The 18,778-nt window shown below is 43.8% G+C and overlaps 1 protein-coding gene across 1 annotated transcript; it reads left to right on the forward strand.

Moving 5' to 3' along the window:
- The first annotated feature begins 68 nt into the window (after positions 1–68).
- TWIST1 (twist family bHLH transcription factor 1) lies at positions 69–2,033 on the forward strand. Its single transcript, XM_082692537.1, has 2 exons — positions 69–819; positions 1,369–2,033. Exon 1 carries the CDS (start codon positions 166–168, stop codon positions 775–777), a length of 612 nt encoding a protein of 203 aa, XP_082548663.1. The 5' UTR covers positions 69–165; the 3' UTR covers positions 778–819; positions 1,369–2,033.
- Positions 2,034–18,778: the final 16,745 nt, after the last annotated feature.

Consider the following 18,778-nt stretch of genomic DNA (forward strand, 5'->3'; position numbering starts at 1 on the left):
GAGATCCTCCCCGTCCCTCCTCCCGCTCCCTCCTCGGCGGGCCGCACCGCCCGGGCCGGCGCCGCGCGCGGGGGAAGCTGGCGGGCTGAGGCGCCCGGCTCTCCTCCTTTTCCCGGGCCGCCCCTCTGCCCCGGGCCTGCGAGGCCGCGCGTCGCCACCTGAGAGATGATGCAGGACGTGTCCAGCTCGCCAGTCTCGCCGGCCGACGACAGCCTGAGCAACAGCGAGGAGGAGCCGGACCGGCAGCAGCCGCCGAGCGGCAAGCGCGGGGGGCGCAAGCGGCGCAGCAGCCGGCGCAGCGCGGGCGGCGGCGCGGGGCCCGGCGGGGCCGCGGGCGGGGGCGTCGGAGGCGGCGACGAGCCGGGCAGCCCGGCCCAGGGCAAGCGCGGCAAGAAGTCTGCGGGCGGCGGCGGCGGCAGCGGCGGCGCCGGGGGCGGCGGCGGCAGCAGCAGCGGCGGCGGCAGCCCGCAGTCGTACGAGGAGCTGCAGACGCAGCGGGTCATGGCCAACGTGCGGGAACGCCAGCGCACGCAGTCGCTGAACGAGGCGTTCGCCGCGCTGCGGAAGATCATCCCCACGCTGCCCTCGGATAAGCTGAGCAAGATCCAGACGCTCAAGTTGGCGGCCAGGTACATCGACTTCCTCTACCAGGTCCTCCAGAGCGACGAGCTGGACTCCAAGATGGCAAGCTGCAGCTATGTGGCCCACGAGCGGCTCAGCTACGCCTTCTCGGTCTGGAGGATGGAGGGGGCCTGGTCCATGTCCGCGTCCCACTAGCAGGCGGAGATCCCCACCCCCTCGGCAGGGCCGGAGACCTAGGTAAGGAACCGGCGCCGCTGCGCCCCTTCGCCCCTCCGCCGCTCAGGTGGCAGACGGACTGACGGCCGGGCCGCGGCTCCCCGTCCACCTTGCCTTCCTCAGCTCCCTCTCCCACCCCGCTCTCAGCCTTCCCACCCAGCCGGGCTCCGCCACCTCCACCCCCGAGCTTCCCCGAAAAGCAGGTCGGTCCCCGCTAGGGAGAGGGGGATGCGCCCTGCTGAGGAGTGTACGTGTGCGTGAGTGTGCGTGACGGACAGCAGGGCGGACGGAGAGCGATTCAAGGGTTACGGGTGTAAGGGCGGCTTTCTTGCCAGCGCCTCCCTTTCTTCTGGCTCTAAGTTTTCGTTCTCCTTAAAACAAATGCTTCCAAATTCCACCTCCTCCTTCTTTCCGCCCACCCACTTCCTCTTGCCCTTGGGCTGAAATCCTTCCAGGTTGTTCAGCGTAATTTCTCAGTAGTGGTGATAAGAACAGTGCTCCCTAGTCTTAGCAAGCAGCCACGAAGACCTAAACAATAACCAACTTTCCCCCCTCTCTGGGTTTTTGCAGATGTCAATGTTTCCAGAGAAGGAGAAAATGGACAGTCTAGAGACTCTGGAGCTGGATAACTAAAAATAAATATATATGCCAAAGATTTTCTTGGAAATTAGAAGAGCAGAACCCAAATTCAAAGAAACAGGGCGTGGGGCGCACTTTTAAAAGAGAAAGCGAGACAGGCCCGTGGACAGTGATTCCCAGACGGGCAGCGGCACCACCTTCACACCTCTACATTCTGATAGAAGTCTGAACAGTTGTTTGTGTTCCTTTTTTTTTTTTTTTTTTTTGACGAAGAATGTTTTTATTTTTATTTTTTCATGCATGCATTCTCAAGAGGTCGTGCCAATCAGCCACTGAAAGGAAAGGCATCATTATGGACTTTCTCCATTTTAAAATGGTAACAACCAGAGGAATTTTTAAGAACGTCTTTAGAAATAAAAATACGGGGATCAGACTGACTTGCAAAATCAGTCAGTTGATTCCTTTTTACAGCCTTCCTCTGAGAGAAAAAAAAAAAACTTAAAATACAAAAAACAACATTCTATTTATTTATTGATGACCCATGGTAAAATGCAAATAGATCCGGTGTCTAAATGCATTCATATTTTTATGATTGTTTTGTAAATATCTTTGTATATTATTTTTCTGCAATAAATAAATATGATTGAAAATTTTAAGAACCTCAGAGTTTGGTCTATATTTTTAAAGCTCAGGATTAAGCTGGAGGTAAATACCTGCTTGTTTAACTCTGGAGGCACCCAGGAGGGAGGGGGGCACTAATATAAACAAAGCAGTGAAAAACGCAAATAAACTAGCTACTGACAGGCACAGGCATGTTATTTAGAAAGACAGCTTTATTATTATTCTAGTTTGGTGTTCAGTGGGCTTTGTAGCATCTATCCTTCATCTCTTATCATGTCCCCAAACGCAAAAACTTAACAAGTTTGTTACTCACTTCTCTTGCTTATATTTTGAGGAGGCAGCTGTAAAACAGTTTAATGCAAACAAGCAAAATGAAGCCAGCACTATTTTCTCTTGTTACTGTGTATTTTTGTCAGGCCCTCTGCTGTGTGTGAGGATTTCTAAGTAATAGGTTCATTGCACTGAAAGGATGCACAAAGTTATTAAAATGATCTATTTCTGTACACATATAAATCAGTAGGGATGCATAGGAAATAATAAAGTTTACTTCAGCAGTAAAGGTAATTCCATTTGCAAAGGAATTTGCATAACTTTTTTCATGAATGAAAATGATATTTAACGTCTTGTTTCCTTAAAAGAAAAACCAAAGTTAATATTTTTCCATGTTGATGGTACCATTCAGGAACAGTCTCCTTCTTTATATATAAAGAACATACAACTATGGAGTAACATACAATAAACAAAGAACCTGAACTTTCAGTATCTTCAGTAACTATTGGAACAATCACAATTTTAAGTACTAGAGTTATTCATTTTCTCGTGAGCCCATTAGCAAATATATTTTATTCAAAATGACACAAAATTTTTCCCTGGTTACTTATAGGTATACAAAACCCAAAGTTAAGTAAAACAGTAACAGCAAAACAAATGAGACTTGATTTTTATTTCATTCTGGTTATTTCTGAGCCAGGAAAATATTGGCTTTTATAACTCCTATCATTAGAAGTAGTAACTTTGTATTACTTCTTAACTTTTACATCTAGTTGACTGCATTCAGGTGTAATCAGGGAAGCTTTCAAACTTTCAAACTGGAAAATAATTTTGCTGTCTAATTCAAACAATGGCTATGGCAAACAACGGTATATGAATTCAAACAGATCGTGTTTGCTCAACTCAGATTGAGGTTGTTATTGCCTGAAGGTTTTTGTTTCCCTCCCACACATCATCAGAGAATGCTGACATAACAATATTGTAAATTTACTATTCTGAATATCTTAGACCATGTTTTATGATTAGGAACCTGTAGCATTGACTTACACACTGAGAGATTAGTGAAGGCTTGGGGAATTAATTTTTGATTTTGATAGTCCTTTACCAAATAACTACATGAGCCGGGAAAGTGATTACGTGCGAGTGTACTTGTAGGGTGTGGGTATGTTTGTAGAGTGTGTGTGTGTGTGTGTGTGTGTGTGTGTAGGGTAGAAATGTAAGGTGGGTACCCTGGAAGGATGAGGGAGAGCATCAGGGTGGTAATTCTCTCTTCTGTGTGTATCATCCTACCACCTCCATTTTCTAAACTGTTCATGGAGGAATCTACTTGTTCACTAGCTTGGTATGACTATTTGATATTTCAGATTTCTTGGTGTACATCAAGATGGAGCTGACCATCATTGCTGAGAAGGTAATCTGTCGTATCTCTGATGATATAAAGCCCAGAAGTTTCAAAAAAACTTGCCTTTAAAAATTTTTTTGGTGTTTATTCTCTTTACATTTCTCATAAGAGAAAACCCTTTGGAGAAAAGCAAATGCCATATTTATGTTGCTAAACTGAAGATAGTATTTCCCCCTAGATTTTCAGGGAAATAAATAAATGAATGAATGAAAGGTGATGGATAGCTTTACTTTGAATGAGAATAATTCATGGTGGAAATATTAGCTATTAGAATACAATTTTCAGCTTCCGTTTGTATTCCCAATGTCCTCCTCCATATATATGCCAATAGTAATTCCTTTTTAGAAGAGAAATAAAGCCACCTGTGTTTCTCTAGCTCTACCATTATTTCCTGTTTTCATTTTATTTTTGCTACCTATTCTTATATAAAGGACAATTGGAATGAATTACCTCTGCTTCAGAAGTGAGAATTTAATGTGGTGGCTAGACCGGGGAGCTCTATCCTTTAGCCAGAATGCATTTACTGGAGAGAAAATGCTGTATAAAATTGCCTTGGGTGAATTCTAAACTACTGAGTAAGAATGTGCATCTATGTAATTTTTAAAAAATCTTTTTAATTTTGTTGCATTGATAGCCTTCCCTCATAAGAAAGCAGTACATGTTTGTCCTCATATGAGAACATATGCACACATTTCTAAGCACATGCACAGATGATAATTCATGCACAGTTGCAGGTACCCTCCCTAAAGTGGTACATATTGTTAATAAAATAACGTTAAATAGCAGAAACTCACATACTGCGTGTACTTTTTTCCCACACTCAACAACGGCACAAACTTCTTGATCCTTCAGTCTTCAGGCTCATGTTCATAATAGAGCTTTTTAAGGGACACTTGGCCTCTTGCAAAAAAGTCGAGCATTTTGCACATTCCACGGTTTGGCAAACTCAGAACTGGTTATTTTCTCTAGACCGGTATCAAGTTCTTCTCAGGCATATGATTTCACTTGAAGTCCTGCCCAGGAATCCTTCAAAGTGAGCGTTTGTCCCGCTCTCATGATGTCAGGCGGTTTTCCCTGCATCTGTAATTTGAAGAAAAACAAACAAACCTGCGGGGAACAAACGCCACGGAAACCCAAACAGAACTCCGTGGGGAGCGGGAGTCTCACCTGCAGCGGGCGCGGGAGGGGGGCGCCGGCCCAGACTCCCCTGCGTGGGTGGCGGGCCGGTGCCACACGGTGGGGAGAGTGACCATGTCCGTGTCCTCCTCCAACTGCGTGGACGCCCCGGGTCCCGCGCCTGGCTGCTGCGCGGAGGCCGCGGTTCCAAATGTCAGCGGTAGCAAAAGGAGCAGCAGCAACAGAGTCAGGCAAAGGCCCAACCTCAAATTTCCAGAGACAGGCCTGTATTAGCGACAAACAGGGGTCGGGCGGGGGATCCCCAGGGGCCACTTTTCCAGAATTTTCTGCGTGTGTGTCGTAAAGTGTGCCCCACCCCCAGCACCAGCGAAAGTGGAAGGAAAGTGCACCGGCAAAGTGGAAGGAGAAATCGGTCACCTCATAATTTCTCAAAGCCGGCAACCCCACTCTATCCCAAAAAACCTTGGAAACCGAGACCTCGAAAATGCAGACAGGATTATTAATGATCCTTATTTACCGAACAGCAAAAGATAGACCCAGTAAACAGGGCATGGGATACATTTGCCGTTTGCTTTTGTCCCAAGGCCCCAGGACGTGAGCCCACTTAATGTTCTTAGCAAATCAAAGCACGTGTCCTTTGAAGAAGGTGTGTAATTGGAGTTTAAGGCATGTATGGAATTCCCAGATGTCTATAAAGTAAGAAGGAGCATGTGGCAGGTCACTGGAAGGTGGGGCAGGTTAAAATCACTGGCACAAAAGTCCCCCCTTTATACTCTCCTTCTTTAGGAGGGCCAGGGAGATAAACCTTGGGGACCGGATGGGACAGGATCATAACGGATATCCAGCTTCTCCTATCAGAGTCCTAGTAACCATGGCAAAAAGCACATGGTCAGAAAACCTCAAAGAAAACACTCAATTATAGCCGGGATTTCGTGAGCGCCCTGCAATGAGATCGTTTGGGGTTTGCTGCAGCGCAGGCCTCCAACGGCTGTCCTTCTTGTTTACGTGGACTGTTTTCTTTTCCTTCCATTCCCCAACCCCTCCAGTTTGTCGGTGTGTACTTATGCGTGAGCAAAATTCCAGATCAGGAAAAGAAAAAAAAAAACATTTCTAAGACCATTCATCCCAAAGGCAGCCTTCTTGGGGGGAGGGGGGAATTACGAGCAAGTGAAATTAAATTTCTCTAAAACACGCAGTTTAAACATCTACCAGAGAGAGCGAACGTTGGATGAAAAGACAACCATCAGAATCAGCAGCACTCTTTTTTGCTATCACTGAAGAATGGAGAGATGTATAGGAGACTAAGCGCGAGTTTCAATATTGCTTATTGGGCAGTTTTGTTTTGTTTTGTTTTGTTTTGTTTTTGGTCTGAAGCCGGAACCGAAGGCAATCTCATTTTCCTCCTTGGTTTCAAGATGGTGCCCTCATTTACCTGCACCGCGGAGCCAGAGGCGGGAGATGTAAGGATGGGGTCGCCCCAAAACGCTGGCCTTGGCCAAGGTTGGCGTTGGGAGGGGGCGATGTGGGGGTCCCAGGAGGCTGGGGGCCGGAGCGTGGGGGCTAGAACAAAGCGCCACCGAGGCAGGCGGGAGGGCGAAAAGGACCCACCGGGGGTGATGCGAGTGTGACAAGTGAAAAGTTAAGCAGGTACCTGAAGGAAGTTTATCTTGCCCAGATGTTAGGGCTTTTATGAAATGTCACGTGAAGAGAACAGATGTACGATTTGCAAATGGGGCCACGCCTGTAAATACAAGGAAGGCAAATGCTTGGAGGAAAATCCAGGCATCAATCATCAACCTCCTTTTCTAGATATCTATTTTCTCCTTTAAATACTTGCTTCCGGAAAGGGAAGACACATCTTCAATCGTTAGGTGCCTCCTCCAGGAGAGGTCACAATCTCATCCCTTCCCCAGCGCCCGCTCATCCCCTAGATGCGCAGAGGTGCAGAGGGTTGGGGTGGCTGGCAGATTTCTTCCCTTCCCCCCCTCGCGCTAGCCTTCTTCACGTTCCCCATCCCCCACGGTTCTGTCTTGGCCTCTCGGAGACGTTTGATCCTGAGAAACGTATCGGGTCTCGGTTTGGAAAAGCTGAAACTAATCAATTGCCTTTTTGAAGGGGTAGAGAGTGATAAGAGGGAAGGAATGCCAGGACTGACAGACCCTAAACCTCCAAGATGCTCAGCTGGTTTGAAAGATGAGCGGGTGATCCCTTCCTCCTGGGGCCGGGTTCCAGGCTCTGGGGATCTTTGCTGCCATTGGGTAGGGCTTTTACGAAGTTAAATTATCGGTTTGATTGAGGATTCTTTAAAATCATGTGTACAAATAAGAGGCTCCCCCTTCCCCTGCCCTTCTATGCAAGAAGGAAGCTCAGTTCCTAAACAAAATTAAAATGAATTAGTAGTTGCCCAGTTGTGGAAGACAGTCCGATTCCTTTCTCTGTTCTAAGAGAGATGTTCATAGAGGCTATTGTGAATATTAACGGGTGGCTCCGGCCGGATCTCTGCACATATTAAGGATTTAAATATTTGTTGACAATACCTTTAAGACTGTATATTAAATGAATGAATTGTTCTGTGGCTCTTCACTTAAATGCAACATTATTCCTAAGTCACTGTTAAATTGACAATTGCACCTGGCTTATAGTTATTAGATAGCTGCCCATACAGCTCTGTACTTTTTTAAAATTAAAAGTTGGGGTGTTTTCTTACACAATATTAAATCTAAATATACTGTCGGAATTTATATTAGTCTTCTTTGGGTTTCCAAAGAATTGAAATAAATTCAAAATAATCACATTAGCTTTAAGGGTGACAGTTTTAAAAATGCACAAGACCAGATAAACAGACACATCTTTTCTCTATGGGATTTAATCTAAATACCCATCCAGCCATCCCTGAAGGAACTTAACCTTGATTTATTACCTTTGGGTACATAACGTATCTGGTTATGGCCCCTACAGCGTCCTGGAGGAAGACCTCAGATCCTGCCACTCTGGGTTTGCCTAGCCAGGATGAATGTTGGGTTGAACTCCAACCCCCAGATTCTCATAAGTGTTGCTTTGGGGCTTCCAGACCTCCATTTCTAAACATACTACTGGACACAATAGTCCGAATTTCTTTTCCTCTTTTGTTTCTGAAACAACACCAATTAAAAGAATTGTTACTAGTTGTTGAAAGCCAACACACAGAGAAAGAGACGGAGTCAGTACTGCACGTTAAGTAATGATAATGAACCCTTCAGAGAGGTGCGTTGATGAACCCCTACAACCGTGCTCCAATCCTGGGCAGAACCCGACCTTCCAGAGCAGCATTCTTTAAAAGTGTCCTTATAAATCCCTGTTCCTATATGACAGAAGGAAACTTCTGTTAGTCTCTTGCTAAGGTTGCCTCTCCCCTCATTCCGCCCTTGACTTCTCTTGCTACCCCCATCAACACACACCTTCTAAAACTTAACTTTGCAACATATTAAAGAGACCTGGAGCAGAGAATCCTTCTTCCTCTTCCTTCTGTCCAGGCCTCCACTGAGTGAAACTTAAAACACATCTCATAGATCAGTTTTCCTTCTCTGAAGTTAGGCACAGTCCACGACCCGGATTTTCAAATAGCCCAGGCTGGAGTCTGCAATATTTAATCCAGTCAGCTATTAAATGTCCTCCAGCTAAATCAAGAGTATAAGAATCCGTGGTGGGATAATGATACCAACCAAGAGCAGTTTGGTAAAGGAAAGGGGGGCTGGGAGGGGGCACGGACTGCAGGGATCCTTTGATTTGGAAAATCCTGTTTTTAGAACTCCCGTCAGAGTAATAACAAAGCAAAGAAACATGAAAGAGCAGCTCTTTGTTCCAGGATATGGTTTTAATGAAATACTACTAACACACACACACACACACACACACACACACACTCACGAAAAGAAAAGAAAAGGATCTACTATTAACAACCGCTTCTGAGACTCCGCTTTCCCTTTACCTATTAGGGACTAGCGGGCTGAGCAACGTGATCCCCCTCCCCCTTTTCGGCCGCCTCCTTCCCTCCCTAGTTAAGCCGAAGTGATTGTTCTGATGAGTCCCGGCCAGCACTGAATCCCGGACCACACTGCCCTCCGCATCCGGGCTCCAAGTCCCTTCTCGGAGCAAAGCCGGCCCCCGCGGGAACTTGACTGCAAGGGCTTTGCCTTCTCCCTTCCCAAGGCGGGCACCCGCACTTTGGGAGCTAGTTCCCCGGGTCCCTGGCTGGAGGCCTTCATAGAACCCCAGCACATGTGGCACCAAGGGGATAGCGTGCCCCAAATCTGCCTGCCTTGGCTCCCAGCTGACCCTGCCCAGCGCTTTTTTGTTGACTTAAAACATCCGGAGGGACTGCAACTAATAGAGAGAACGGGGCTGGGGGCAGGGGAGGAGAGCGAAGAGGCAGGGGGTGGGGAAACACCAGAGAAAAAGCAACAGCATTTGGGAAGGGGGGGAGCAACCTTTTAGGCAGCGGGAACGGGGCATTTTAGCAGCCGCGTCTGTCATCTGTAACAGTGGACAGATAAAAACCGTCCCAGATCAAAGAGGTTCGTTCATAAATCACCCGTAAGAAATGGATTGTGAGGAGTAAAAGACACGTGTCCAATAATCTCAGCCCTGCGGTCAGCTAGCTGCCAGCGCCGCTCCTAACTCCCCCTCTCGCGGCACCCGCGCAGCGAGCGCGTCTCCCCGCAGGGGATGTACGGGGGGGTGTATCTCCCTGCTAGTAGCACCCGGCTCCCCATCTGCCAACCTCCTGCCCTCCACCCCGCCGCCCCCTCGCTTCCGCCTTAGACGCCCGGCTGGGCCATCCCTGCTCCAGACTTGAGATTTCAATAAATCGGTGGACTAGATCGACCAAGGAAGTCATGGTAAAAATTGGAGTCTTCATTTCTGACGCAAGAAAGTTGCTCTCTCAGAGTCTTAAACATCTACCCCTCGAGGTCCCTCTTAGTGTCCTTGTCCCTCTGCTGATTCCTCTGGAGAGAACTCGGAAATTTATAGTGTTACGGTGCAAACGTAACTCAGCCCGGAGAGGGAGTTCAGCGAGAGCAGGAATGGCCTGGGCGGGTGTTTTCTGTTGGGAGTTTTCGAAGTTTCGGATGAACAGTGCTTCGCAGTCAGGTTTGCCGCACTAGCGTTATCCGTAAAGAGGACTTGCAGTCCCTAAACTAGGACCCAGTGAGTCTCTCTCTCTCCCTCCCACCTCCCCAGCTCGGGACACTCTCGCACCTGCTCCTCTCCTGGTTGAAAACACAAGCGAAAGCGAATGTCCAGCCCCGCGTTCTAAACTCTCCAGCCAGCTGTTCGGGCGACCCCAGAAACGCGTACTGAGCGAGTTTAGAAATGCTGTGGTTGGCCATCCCCGAAAAAGCAGCCGACAAATCTAAGACAAGATAGAGCTGGTGAATGTGCGCGGGGGATTTACACCGACAAATACCTCTTACTCCTTCCTTCTCTCTTAAGTTTTAGCATCCTCCAGATAAGTAGGATTTTGCTTATAATAGGTGTTTATGGTTCCAGGAATTGCACTTTGATCTAGGATTTTGGGGGTGGAGTGTCTAAGGGGTCTCTAGACGCTTGTCTGATTTGAATGCCTTTCAGGATGATTTATGGCAAAAGGCTCCTTTCTGACACTTCCAGATGCCAAAATTCTTACCTTCCTGGAAGGGGTGAGGAAAACCTGCTTCCAATAGCAGCGAGGATGGGAGCTGGCGCGCCTACCGCGCCACCCTGCGGGTCACCTTCAACTGGCAGTGCGCACCACCAGCCTTCTTGAGCCCCTGATAACCTTTCCCCGCCTTCCAACTAAGGAGGAGGGAGAGATCTTCTTTTCTGATGACCCAGCTACGGAGGGAAACCAAGTCACCGTTGTAAAGTTAGTCTCTAGCAGTTAACTCTTTTATGCAATTAACCACCTGCTCCCGTCCCGTTGGTGGTTTGGTGGTAATGCGATTTGACCCCCAAATGTGAAGCGGGGCGGGAATAAGCTCTCCATTGGGACCCCTGGTGGTTTCACCCTCCGGCCTAAGCCTCTGGTCGAGGCCGCGTGGATCGAAATCTTGGTTCCCGCGGGGCGGAGGCCCCGGCCGAGCTCAGAAGCAGGCGGGGCCTCCGGGCAGGGTGGTTGGGGCGGGGGTGGGGTGGGGGCGATGTCTTTCCGAAAGCTTCCCGCAGTCTCAGGACGGTGAGGCGAGGCCAGGAAAAATAACCCTCCCGACTCAATTACTGCGAGCTCCACCGTGAAGCTGAAAAGCTGAAATGTGCGCCGCTGCAGGGGGGCAGGTCAGACAGGGCGGACGCCATTGCGATTTTAGGGGACCCCCTAGGGCTTGCGGAGCTGAGAACGCGCCGAAGACATTTGTCAACCTGAAGCTAAACGTGGGCCCGACCTGCAGTAGCCTCCAGCAGACGCTTTTCCCAGTGGAATCGACGTTTTCCAGCCATTTCTACCCCGAAATGTAGCAGACTGGGGACTGGGGAGGAGGAACTTTGTTTTCTTCTTTCCCAAGGTGAAGGCAAATTAAGGAAGGAATTAGCCGCGCAGGCTTAAAGACCAGCGGTGAGGAGGGTCGAGGCCAGGGCACCGCTAGAAAACGTCTGCTTACAGAAGAAGGTTTAGCCCTGAGTGATATTCTGGCTATTTGCTTAGAATCCCACAAGGCTGGGAATCTGTGATATTTGGGGGAAGAGTGTTTGACTATTTCAGTCTTGCTTTGACGAGTCTCCACACTCCCTCCTCCTTTTGAGATTAGTAACTTGAAGGTCAGCTGTTTGCTTTCCCAATTGAGAAGTAAACCTGATTTCCTGGGTGAAACAGAATGAATTAACTCAAGAAACTTTGTTTAAAAAGTATTTTCCAATATACAAGACTTCTTCATTCTTTAAAAAATTACAAAACAAAGAACCAGATCAGAGTTTATTGGTTTATGCAGAAACCATCCTGATTTGATAAGCTTAATCATATGACAAAAGACATACCAATTCTTCCTCTCCTCTCTAAGGGCAACCTGAGAATTCTTGAACATCACTGCCTTCTTCCTCGAGTCCCAGTCACTACATCAAAAGACTCAGGTCACCTCTTGTCTTTTCTGTATGTATATATTCAAGAGCATAAAAATATTAAATAAAAAACTTTTCCAACTTCAAACCTATCAAATGTTTAACAGCTGAGGGATATTCATCTTTAGGAGGCAGGCCAAAATGTCAATAAAAATTTAATTATTTCTGAAACATATGGGAGCACTTACAAGACCCAAAATGTGATACTAAGTATTGATATTGAGAGGAAACCAAACAATATACTTTCATATTTGCTGGTCAAGACCTTATACCCTGAAAAAGTTCCACAAGCCACAGAAATTTTTATTCTTCCTGACAGGGTTTCTAAAACTAGCATGAAAGACAGGTTGGTGGTCAAAGGGGTCATCTGTATTCTGTGTAAGGAAAAATTAGTGTTGAACTCTTATGTGTTTGGCATTTATTTTCTGTAGAAAACTGTCTGTGATATCTATGATAGTAAATAGTATTCCAGTAGGTAATGGAGGGAAGTGCACACTGGTGTGGCCATTTTTTATTTTTAATAACTACCACGAATTGCTTTTCTGAAATGTTTCATCCAAAAATTATTTCCAGCTTACAATTCTGCCATATTGAGAGCTAGCCTTTTATGCTGGAAGGTGACATTGGTGGTATTATTTCAGTAGTTGGCTGTGATGAACAAGACTGATAGGAACTTGGAATAATCTCCGAAGTATAATTAGGGTCTCTTAGGTAACTACTTTTTCCACTGATGAGCTCTAGCTTATTTTTCACTTATAGCTTCCATAGGACTTTTGATTTCTAAAAAATGACCTCAAACTTCAGTTGTTGAATTGCAGGTTAATTTCTTGGACTTTTGGACCAATCCTCCGATAAACCCCGATAGCTGGTTTGATTTTGTTGTCATCATTTCCAGTTTCCCGTGGGGTTCACTTCATAATGCCTTTAGGAGTTTCTTGGGTTCCTGGTTTTATGCTTCCCTAGACAAGAGGTTCTCAGTGTCAACATTAGCCTGGTGGTGATTTACATACCTTTCTTGACTGATAACCCATTTAATTTGCAGCGAAGGACTCTGGAGTTCAGACTAGAGTGTTTAAGGTATTTGCCCAAGACAAACTGGGCCTACTAAGTGCTCATTTCTCTACTTGGGAGCATGGTTTCAAAATTCCAACCAGGATAGTAAACTCCAGAATTGGCCCGAGTATAAGAACTACCCATTTTTTTCTAGCTGATCACCTATTCCCCAAGACTCACTATTTTTCTCTTTTACTACAGTTTTGCATAAACAAAGCAGATTACAGGACCACGACTGTCTGTTAGTAAGTGAGGCTGGATACCTCCCTGCACATAGATGTAACAGTTGGTAAAGTATAAAGACCAGCATCCTAGTTAGCTGTTTTATCCTTTCATTTCCTAAGAATGAAAATAGGTATGTCTTTATTTTTACTAAAAATTCTAATAGTAATATTATGAGTACAAATATGAAATTACAAATTATGAATTACTTTATTTTGATTTTTACAACTACTGATACAAAGCCTTGTTTGTGAAAAAATGCCCCGAGTCCATTATTTTTGTCTCTTACAAGGATAGTTACTACTAAGAATACTCTTATGAATTCAAGACTGTTGGAAAAAGAAAGATAATTTAGCATGTGCAGAAACTGTTTGTTGGGCAGAAAAACCAGGAGTGTAGTTTGCCCCATGGAGTGATTATGGAATGAGGCAGAACCAAAGGAGAGTGATCATAAGTGGGTTTTCCTATTCTGTGCAAATGATCCCAGAGGCCTTTTCAATTTGTGATCTGTAATGCTATTCTTATGTCTGACATGTTTTCATAGTGGGTTTTATTTCATGAGTTACTGATGCAGGGGACAATTTGAAATCAAGTTGCTGGTAGCATCATTCTGGAAAGTAACTCCCTAGGTAAAAGAGTGTGAGAACTTTCTTGCGTGTAGAGCCACAGGTCACTCTCATTTACTCCTGTGAACGAACTACTCAATTGTCTGATCGTCCACCTTGAGTTAAATATCATGTAGATCTGCAGAGGCTATTTCAAAATCTTCACTCTTCCCCAACCAGCTGCGTGGCTGGCCACTACAACACTGCCTTCAATTAAACAGATGTGTGATTTTTCAGTCAACAAACATTTCTTTGGGCCCTCTCAAAAGTCCAAAGTCTATGTAGCAGTGACTGTGTCACGTTCATCATAACAAACAAAGGAGTCTCTAATCACAGAAGGTTGGTCTCACCTGCGGATATTGGTTGCCAAAGGCCCCAAGAGGTTTTCTTTGATATTCTGGGGTGGTGCAGAAAATTAGGGCCCTCCTACCTGTGGAAGAATGGAAGTGGAGAAGCAAAAGTGGTTCACTCTGCATTTCGCATTCTCAGAGTGGAAACTTTAGAACAGAGAGTAAAAGTGATGCTAGGAACATTTTCTTTTTGGCCTTTGCTACTTTTCTTTCTTTCCAGTGCACATTCATTATTCTGTAGCAACACCCTATAGAATATAGTTGCTTGTTAGACTAAGCTTTTTGTGCCTATCCAGCTCACTAGTAGAATCCCAGCATTTTGCTTAGCACCTGTCACGTGAGATTTTTGCTGATTTGAAAATCACCATTATACTATGAGAGAAACCAAGGCAGAGAGGCAGAATTCACATCTAAAAGAACGCCCCCTCCCCCCCCCGCAACGTGACAATATGACAGTCCTGTACTACGATGGTCGGGTAATTCACATGCTTCTCTCTCAGGTTTAGAACGCAAACCCAAATAAGCACAAAAGTAGACATATATTAAGACAGTGAGGTTCAGGCATTCACTGTAACTTCAGTATTTTAGAGTGTCTTTCTGTATGGAGTCCACAGCTGTCATTCGTCCGTATGATTTCTTTGTGTGAAGAAGTAAAGGAATCCCTTTCTTCCAGGGCTTCTGGCTTGCCTCTCAGAGCAGGGCTGACTTCAGGTCCCCATTACCCCATGGACCAGATGCCCTTGTTCAATGAACATCCCTCCCGATGGTGGGTAGCAGCCTTGGCACCTCAAAAGCAGTAATTGTGAAATTTAATAAGAAATCTGGCTTGCTTGTTATCAGTACATTTTCCTGTCTATGAAATTGATTTCACTGTATTTCTGTCAAAGACCCAAATACAGAGTCCCCATGTGTGTCTCTTAACCAAATGGGGGCAGTTTATCCAGAAGGCTCTCTTCTGGTCCAGCCAGTTAGAGTTCCATTTTCCTATGTTCCTGGGCTCTACAGAGCTCTACGTCACCCCAGCACCTCCTAAAACAGTATGAACACTAGTAACTAAACAGTGCACATCAATCAGTATTTACTGAAAAACTGAAACTCCAAGTTACTTACTTATTGCGTATATATATATACATACATTATTCCAAACCCAAGAGTGGTGGTTTAGGGATTTAAATATAATTGATTATGAATTGAAAAGAGGTATTCTAAAACTATTTTAAATTTGGCATGATTCGTATGAATGGAGAAAGCTGCTTCTCCACCCCATTTTTCTCCTGCCCTCCCCCTCACTCCAGGGATGCGGTGAACTTGTGTAATTTAAGGCAGGTGGTCCACGCAGTAGGCTGACCACAGAGGATGAGAGAGTGTGCATTTGATACCCTGACTGCTGCTCTTTAATAGACTTTAAATACACTATGACTATTATTTGGCTTTTGGCTATTACATTTATTTTCACTTTCTTTCAAAGGCTTCTCTCTTTCATTTCGTCATTTTCCACACACTGAAATGCAACCCAGGTCCAATGGCACCAAATGCAGAATTTATCTATATTGTCATCAAATTAAATGCAAACGCAATATCAAAGGGGGGCAGAGGGCACCACGATGTATGGCTCTTGGATGCTGACAGAAAATGCATGCATTTTTCTTTGCCTAGGTAATAACAATACTTTATTTTTATATAAAGCCTTTCATCTGAGAATCTCAAAGGCCTTCAAGATGTCTTTTGGGTCTGGCATTCTTCAATGGGCTGCCCTTTGTCTCTTTCAGTAAGGAAACACTCCTGCTAGACGCAGCTTCATAACGGAGCTTGCACTTGACTGTGCCCATTCAGGGGTCCAAGGGCACTGAGTGTTTCTTGAATAGATCAAACAAATGACCAGTTATGACATTCTCAAAACAACCCTGAGAGGAAGATGGTGGCAAAGGTGATTATCTAATTTGCAGATGGAGCAGTTGTGACACAGCAGGTTAAGTGACTCACCTGAGGGCACACAGTGGAGTCTTTGTTACTGCTGGAAACAGTAGTAACATCTACCAGACCATTAGTATGGCTGTGTTTTTTTGACATCCCACCTATCTGCTCCTTGCCCTTTCAGGATGAAAATCTCTAAGAAATGGCACTCCTGTGCGCATTAAAAAAAAAAAAAAAAAAGTTCCAATGCAAGGAAGGAGACTAGAGTAGCAACTTTGGAATTGTTTAAGACAAAGAAATGTGTGGGCCTTCTTCAGGAAAATCAGTGAGTCTAAAATATAAAAAAAAATCCCTTGCACATAGAAAGTGGAAGTATGATCTTTAAATTCCATTCCTTATAAGTAAGAGAGCATGTGTTGATCTCAGCCGGGAAGCATAAATTTAATGTGATATGTGTTTCTGCATGTATATATGTAAATTCTTTAAGCTATTTGCACATTTTAACACTTCAAAGAATTTTTCATTTATATCTGATTTATAACTATCTTTTTCTTTCCTGAAATTTTGTTTTGCTCCTCATTTCAAGCATAGTCACTGGCTTCAACATCACAGTTATTAATCTGAAAGAGGCTTGAATCTGGATTATTCTTTGGCATCACTATATGATTTACTGTTAACTCCATGTTTGACAATTCTGACTGTGATATGCCAGTTAACACGTATGTTTTAATATCCTCTAGGGACACCATCTCATAATTTACTTTTAATTTTAAAATTCAGTGGGGCAGGGATCCCAACTCTGCTTTTGCAAGTAAAGCCACTTCTGGATTTTATTCCAGAGGGAGTATGTATATGTATTTTTAACAGAGAAGATTTAATAATAAATGAGACTATAGTTTACACCTGAGCATAACTGTACATTTGAAACAAAATAATTTACTAAACAAAAGATTTATTTGTTTCATTTTTCTTTCCTTCATCTTATATTCCTTTTGAGTTTCTAACATGGAACGTACCTTTCCAAGTGAAGGATTATTACCAAAACAAAACAAAACAAAAAAGTTCTGGAGCAATTCTAGTATCATACATCCCACAGCCAGCATCAGTCCATCTTACTGTCAATTATCTATAAAAAGAAAACTATCCTGGGTATGTATCTTTCTATTTTTCTAAGTTTAGAAATTTTCGGATCCAAGATATGTAATTCAGAAAGTTTAGAAAAAGCTGTTCCTTATATAACATTGGTTTGGCCATATCAGGGGTAGAAATCTCTGTGATATGCCCATTTCTTTATCTGTACATACCATCTAGGTTCTCAGCTTAGTTTTGATCTGCTCCAGAAGAAATATGCATAAACAAGCAGGAGTAATGATGAAAAGAAGTTAAAAACTCGATGATCTTAATTTGCCTGAGTTTGAGAGTCTAGAATCTGTACTGCATCTTGTCACTATCAGTCTCTGTCTTCCATGAAATCTCAATTGCTTTGTGCTCTCTCTACAAATGAAGCCACATTGGAGAAAGAAGGTGAAGTTTTAGCAACATGAAATGAAGAAAGATACTTAAGATTTTTTCCTGCTTTCTTAGATAATCTAAGAATGGTTTTTGCTCTTCTGTCTCTTAGAGCAATCAAACCCTAAATGCTGGTCTTTTTATTGGCATATGTATCTGTGTTTTGAGGTTATGAGGTCTTCTTGCATTATTGATTTGCCCTAAATGAAAGTTCCATGTGTGATGTATAGTTTAGTTAGCTTAGGGTATAAATGAAAAGAGAAGAACAAGTCTAGCCTAAGCTCCGCCACTTATTAGCTATGTTATTTGCCAATTAACTGAATTTATCTGGGCATCAGGTTCTCTAAGATTGGGGAAAATGGTAGATTACATCACAAGCATTATCTTTCTGTCATTCTATGATCTAATATCTCTGATGATGCTTCAGTAAAATACAGTTTTAAATTATCATTGCAAACTAACTTATCAAGACATTTTCTGTTAGATGCCAAATTTTAAATCTACAAGATTGATTAAAATGCTGTATTTTCGAAATAATTTTAACTTAAAAATTGTGAAATAAAGCATTATTTAAAAATCCAAAAACTCATTCTAAACCACAAATTACTAGACTTAAAAAACCAAAAATATAAAACTTGAAATCTGGGAGCAACTGCAAAAGCAGTGGTAAGTCGATAACATCTCTGCTTTTAAAAGTTGTTTGCTAAAAGCTTAACTATTATTTTCTTGTTGAAGGAAAACATTTGTTATTTATCCCTTAAATCAAAGATTATTTCTATCTTAAATCATTCATAAGATATCTTTACTCGTCAATATTAATCTTAGTCAGTAGTTCATAGCCATGGTATGTCCATGAGAGACAATGAGTATGTGTTTACGTACAATTAGCATGCTTATTACTGATAATGAAAATGATGAATACAGGAATGTATATTGGTTTCGAGGCTTCTTTAAAGTATTAGTTCACAATTCTTCACCAAAATTTCCTTTTTCACATATGACATCAAAGTAAGGGTTTATAACTTGAAACTTTTCTTGGGATTCATTCTCTGAAGTATTTCTGTTTCTTGTTTTGTTTTGTGGTCACTAACCACAGAGAAATTTGTCTTTTTTACATACGCTGGAAATAATTTACTGCTTTTAGAAATATTAAACCACAAAAAAAAAAAAAACAATGTTAAAGAAACATTATGGGTCTGCCGAAGCCCTCAGAAAACCAGGAAATTGAGAGTTAATGTGGAAGCCCTGAT

The sequence above is a fragment of the Mustela nivalis genome (genome assembly GCF_964662115.1).
Source record: "Mustela nivalis genome assembly, chromosome: 12".
Classification (NCBI taxonomy): domain Eukaryota; kingdom Metazoa; phylum Chordata; class Mammalia; order Carnivora; family Mustelidae; genus Mustela; species Mustela nivalis.